The sequence below is a fragment of the Borostomias antarcticus genome, assembly GCF_949987555.1.
Source record: "Borostomias antarcticus genome assembly, chromosome: 18".
Taxonomy (NCBI): domain Eukaryota; kingdom Metazoa; phylum Chordata; class Actinopteri; order Stomiiformes; family Stomiidae; genus Borostomias; species Borostomias antarcticus.
Genome location: NC_140251.1, coordinates 20,198,492 through 20,203,491, shown reverse-complemented (window position 1 = coordinate 20,203,491; position 5,000 = coordinate 20,198,492). Strand labels below are relative to the sequence as shown.

Genomic DNA, 5,000 nt, shown 5'->3' with positions numbered 1-5,000 from the left:
ATTGTCTTAACCTCCCATATTGTATTAGCTGAATTGAATTCCCTTTAAGAATAGGAAGAAAAAAAAAACTTTAATCACTTAATTATAAGAAGTGAAGGGGAGAATATACATATGTAGGAGAGGGGAGGAGAAACAAAAAAAAATTAAATAAAAAAAATATATAAAAAAAAAAAATATATATATATATATATATATAATTCTAACTTGGAGTAACACCTATGGCCCATAGTGTGGGTGGGTAGTCCATCTACTCTATCTATATTTACCATTATGTTGCGCTGTTTAGGCCTACCTTACTATTGCGCTGTTAAGGCCTACTTTAAGTTATGTTGTACGGTGTGCAGTTGACATTGAGTTGCACAATACTTTATACCACAGACAGGTTTGTAGGGATAGGAGCCCTAGATGCTGAGTTACGTTAGAGAAGCTAATAGGTCTATGTCATACGGAAGTGACACAGTTTCTGGAGTCCTGCTGCTTGTTCTCGTTCTTAGAACAAGCCTAGGAGTGTGTGAGTATGTTTATACGCTCTCTGTTCTGAGAGCTTTGTTTAGGGGGGGTTTATATGTTAGGTCCTACTACTACATGTCTACTTTTATGTTATTTTTTTATTTTATTCATCACCTTACTTCAATAAGGCCCTCTTCATACAACATTATGCACAATATTGTCTATGGCTAATGCAATGGGAAATAGTGGAGCTTGTCTAAGATTTGTTTCGTGGAATGTTAAGGGGATCAATGGCCCAGTCAAAAGAGGTAGAATATTCTCTCACTTAAAACACCTTAAAACTGACATTGCTTTCCTACAAGAGACTCATCTGACCACCAAAGACCATCATAGACTCAAGGCTCAGTGGGTTGGCCAAACCTTTCACTCTAATTTTAGTAGCAAAGCAAGGGGTACAGCCATCTTAGTGCATAAGAAATTACAGTTCAGCCCAACCAATGTTGTAGCTGATCCTCAAGGACGTTTTTTGATAGTCACAGGTTCTCTCAGTAGTGTCACGGTTGTTCTTGTAAATCTCTATGCACCTAACTGGGATGATGAAGCATTTGTTGGGAAGGTAATATCACTCCTACCAGATCTGAACTCTCACCACTTGATATTGGGCGGCGACCTTAATTGCACAATGAACCCGTTACTAGACAAATCCAGCGCAAAACGAGATGCCCCTTCAAAAATGGCGAAGGCCTTTTCATCATTTCTGAGTCAGACGGGATGTGTAGACCCATGGCGTTCTCTCTATCCCAAAACAAAACAGTTTGCTTTTTACTCCCATGTTCATAAAACATTTTCGCGAATTGATTACTTTTTTATAGATAGCTACTTTCTCCCCTCTGTCGCAAGCACAGAATATTCAACCATAGTATTATCGTATGCGCCATAGTTACTTGACCTCTAATTCACACTCTTACGAAAGACACGCTGGAGATTGAACTGTTCACTGCTAAAGGATGAGGGGTTCTGTGGAATGATCTCTAGGGTGATCGATGATTTCTTAATAATTGATACTTCTGACCATGTTTCTCCGTCTCTACTTTGGGAGACTTTAAAGGTAGTAGTTCGAGGAGAGATTATATCGTATTCGGCGAGCCAAAACAAACTGAGAAAACAAAAACAGGAACATCTTTTGAGTAGTATAGCAGATCTAGACAGTAAACTATCAATATCCCCATCCCCTGAATTCGAAAAGGATAGACAAACTCTACAGATGGACTATACCTGCTCTCAACGGAGGAAACTGAGAAGTTAATTTTAAGATCGCACGGATTATTATATGAGCATGGGGAGAAGGCGGGCCGCCTTCTGGCGCATCAAATTAAGATCAATTCGGCCTCCCACCGAATTAAACAGATTAGGACCCCTTCAGATAAACTCACAGTAATTCCATCAGTTAATAATTACACATTTAAAACATTTTACTCTGGGCTGTATGCCTCGCAATCCCCAGCTGATAATGCGGACAGGACAACATTTTTTGATAGTTTGAAATTCCCCTACGTTACACCTGCTCAAGTGAGTGTGATGGATCAACCTTTAAAACCTAATGAAATTGCGGATTCGATCGAGCTAATACAAAGTGACAAGGCCCCCGGCCCAGACGGCTATCCAATAGAGCTTTATAAAATATTTAGTGTTAAATTAACCCCCCTCCTTTTAAGAATGTTCAGTGACTCCCTAGACCGTGGTGCGTTGCCCCTAGACCGTGGTGCGTTGCCCCTAGACCGTGGTGCGTTGCCCCTAGACCGTGGTGCGTTGCCCCTAGACCGTGGTGCGTTGCCCCTAGACCGTGGTGCGTTGCCCCAAACACCTACAGAAGCTTTGATAACTTTACTCTTGAAGCAAGGCAAGGATAGTTCTGATTCTAGCTCCTATCGCCCCATCTCGCTCTTAAATACAGACTATAAGATCCTAGCCAAAACGTTAGCTGCGCGACTTGAAGTGATTGTGCCAGACATTATATCATTAGATCAAACTGGGTTTATGAAAAACCGACACTCCTTCTCTAACATTCGCCGCCTTCTAAACGTTCTTCTATCCCCTGCGTCTGATGAGACACCAGAGGCGGTGGCCGCCCTATGACTGATTACATGACTTAACTACAGGACAATTAACAGGACAATTAAGGTACTCATTCTAATGTCCAATTTGATGATGGCACTGAACACTGCAAGCTACCTACAGGGCTGTTTCGCTTTTTCTGTAACACTGAATGATGTTTCCACTACATTGAGGAAGGGCTGTTGCTTCTCTCTTTGATTTATTTTTTTATGTCTTTTTACTTTTATGACATGTGATGGTGAATAATTTAGCTTTGTTTGATGCTTGTTTTCAATGTCAATGTAGTAGAAATTGTGTATAGGACCGGGGTGGGACGGGAAGGGGAAAAATGTGGACCCTGAATGTACATTGACTTTCAAATACCTGTCATTCAATAAAAATATATATTAAAAAAAACACAAAAAAAACAGTGAGCCTTGTGTGGAACAACAAGCAGCCTCTCAAAGCCATGTCTCTCTTTACAACGTCCAGTATTCCACACACACTCTCCTCTGAGGAGAGCAATTCATCACACACACACACACACACACACCCCCCCCCCCCCCCACAAACACACACACCCACATACACCCCCCCACACACACACATACACCCCCCCCCACACACACACATTATACAACCGCCCCCCCCCCACACACACAAACATCCTCATCCACAGCCCGACACACTCACACACACACACACACACACACACCACATACAAACACACACACCCCACATACACCCCCCCCCCCCACACACACACACAAACACCCCACATACACCCCCCCCCACACACACACACACCCCACATACACCCCCCCCACACACACACACACACACCCCACATACACCCTCCCCACACACACACACACAGCCACATACACGCCCCACATACATGCACACACACATACACACTCATACATGCACACACACACTCCACATACACCCCCCCCACACACACACGCACACACACGCACGCACACACACACACACACACACACACACACCACATACAACACACACCCCCCCCCCCCCCCACACACACACACACAGACACAGGGGAGGCGAGAGCAGGTTAGCCAGGAGGAGGAAGCAGCTCCCACGCTGAGGCAGACTGACAGGCTGAGAATAGAACCAACAGAACGTCTGTGAACTAAGTGTGAGATGTGTCATGGTGACAGAGGGGCATGCTGGGAAAGTGTCATCTTCATTCAACACATTTGAGTACGGCTGTTCATCACTCAGCTCAGAAGCAAACAAGCTGATATTTTTGGGGAGCTCATCTGCTTGACTTATTGTGGAAGGTCAATAAACAGGCTGTAAGTCAAACTCTTTAAAGGTGATTTAGCGCAAACTAGACCCTGTCCATGGGAACGTCAGCTGTGCGTCACACATGTTCAGCTGTGGGTTGGACACGGTGGCGTTAAAACAACGGACACGCTCAGGCTAAAAAATCACAGACTGTATCTTTAATCAAAATGAATGGAAATACCCCAGAAATGAATGGGAAATGACAGTTGTGGTGTCTTACCTGTGCCGTTGACGCTGGGCGGGGACGACTTGGGCGGCGGTGGTGGCGAGTCTTCCGGTCTGGGAGGAAACAGAGACAGTTAGAGTCATTACCGGAGGAAGGTGTTACCCAGAAGAGTCGCGGCCCCGATGATGACAGACTTCCTGTCCCCTGAAGCCCGGCTGGTTCAGGCTTCAAACGCTCAGCGAACAGCCACACAGTCTCACTCACCAAAGGTGTCGCTTGTTGTCACAAAAGGAGAAGGCAAGTTGAGGGTCACTGAGGAGATTCTAGACTCCTTTCTTTGTTCAACCCTTTTCTGGGGGCTCATCGAGATTCTATTTACTATTTAAACTAAAAGAATATCGTCGGACACAGAGCTTAGTGATTTTACAGAGACTTTTGGGCTGAGTTTTCATGTCAGACAGGGAGAGAAAGACTGTAGGGGGACTGTGTGTGTGTGTGTGTGTGTGTGTGTGTGTAGGTGTGTGTGTGTCTGTAGGTGTGTGTGTGTGTGTGTGTAGGTGTGTGTGTGTCTGTAGGTGTGTGTGTGTGTGTAGGTGTGTGTGTGTCTGTAGGTGTGTGTGTGTGTGTGTGTGTGTGTGTGTAGGTGTGTGTGTGTGTGTGTGTGTGTGTGTGTGTATGTGTGTGTGTGTGTAGGTGTGTGTGTAGGTGTGTGTGTAGGTGTGTGTTTGTCTGTGTGTGTGTAGGTGTGTGTGTGTGTGTGTGTGTGTAGGTGTGTGTGTCTGTGTGTAGGTGTGTAGGTGTGTGCAGGGCTGGACTGGGACAAAAAATCGGCCCTGGCATTTTTGGCCCAGACCGGCCCACCACAATCGGTCGGACACAGGGCTGGACTGGGTGAATATTTCCTGCCGGGAAATGTAGCCCCAGTCAGGCCACTAGCCGAGCCGACGCGGTGAGATGGAACACCTTCAGTTTCGTG

At 45.3% G+C, this 5,000-nt stretch overlaps 1 protein-coding gene across 1 annotated transcript in view; it reads right to left on the bottom strand.

Annotated features, from left to right (window-relative positions):
- Positions 1–5,000, bottom strand: part of gramd4b (GRAM domain containing 4b) — a 115,687-nt gene that overhangs the window by 39,099 nt on the left and 71,588 nt on the right. Inside the window, 1 exon segment of the mRNA XM_084452874.1 lies at positions 4,079–4,137. Within this exon segment, the coding sequence (XP_084309000.1) occupies positions 4,079–4,137 (59 nt within the window).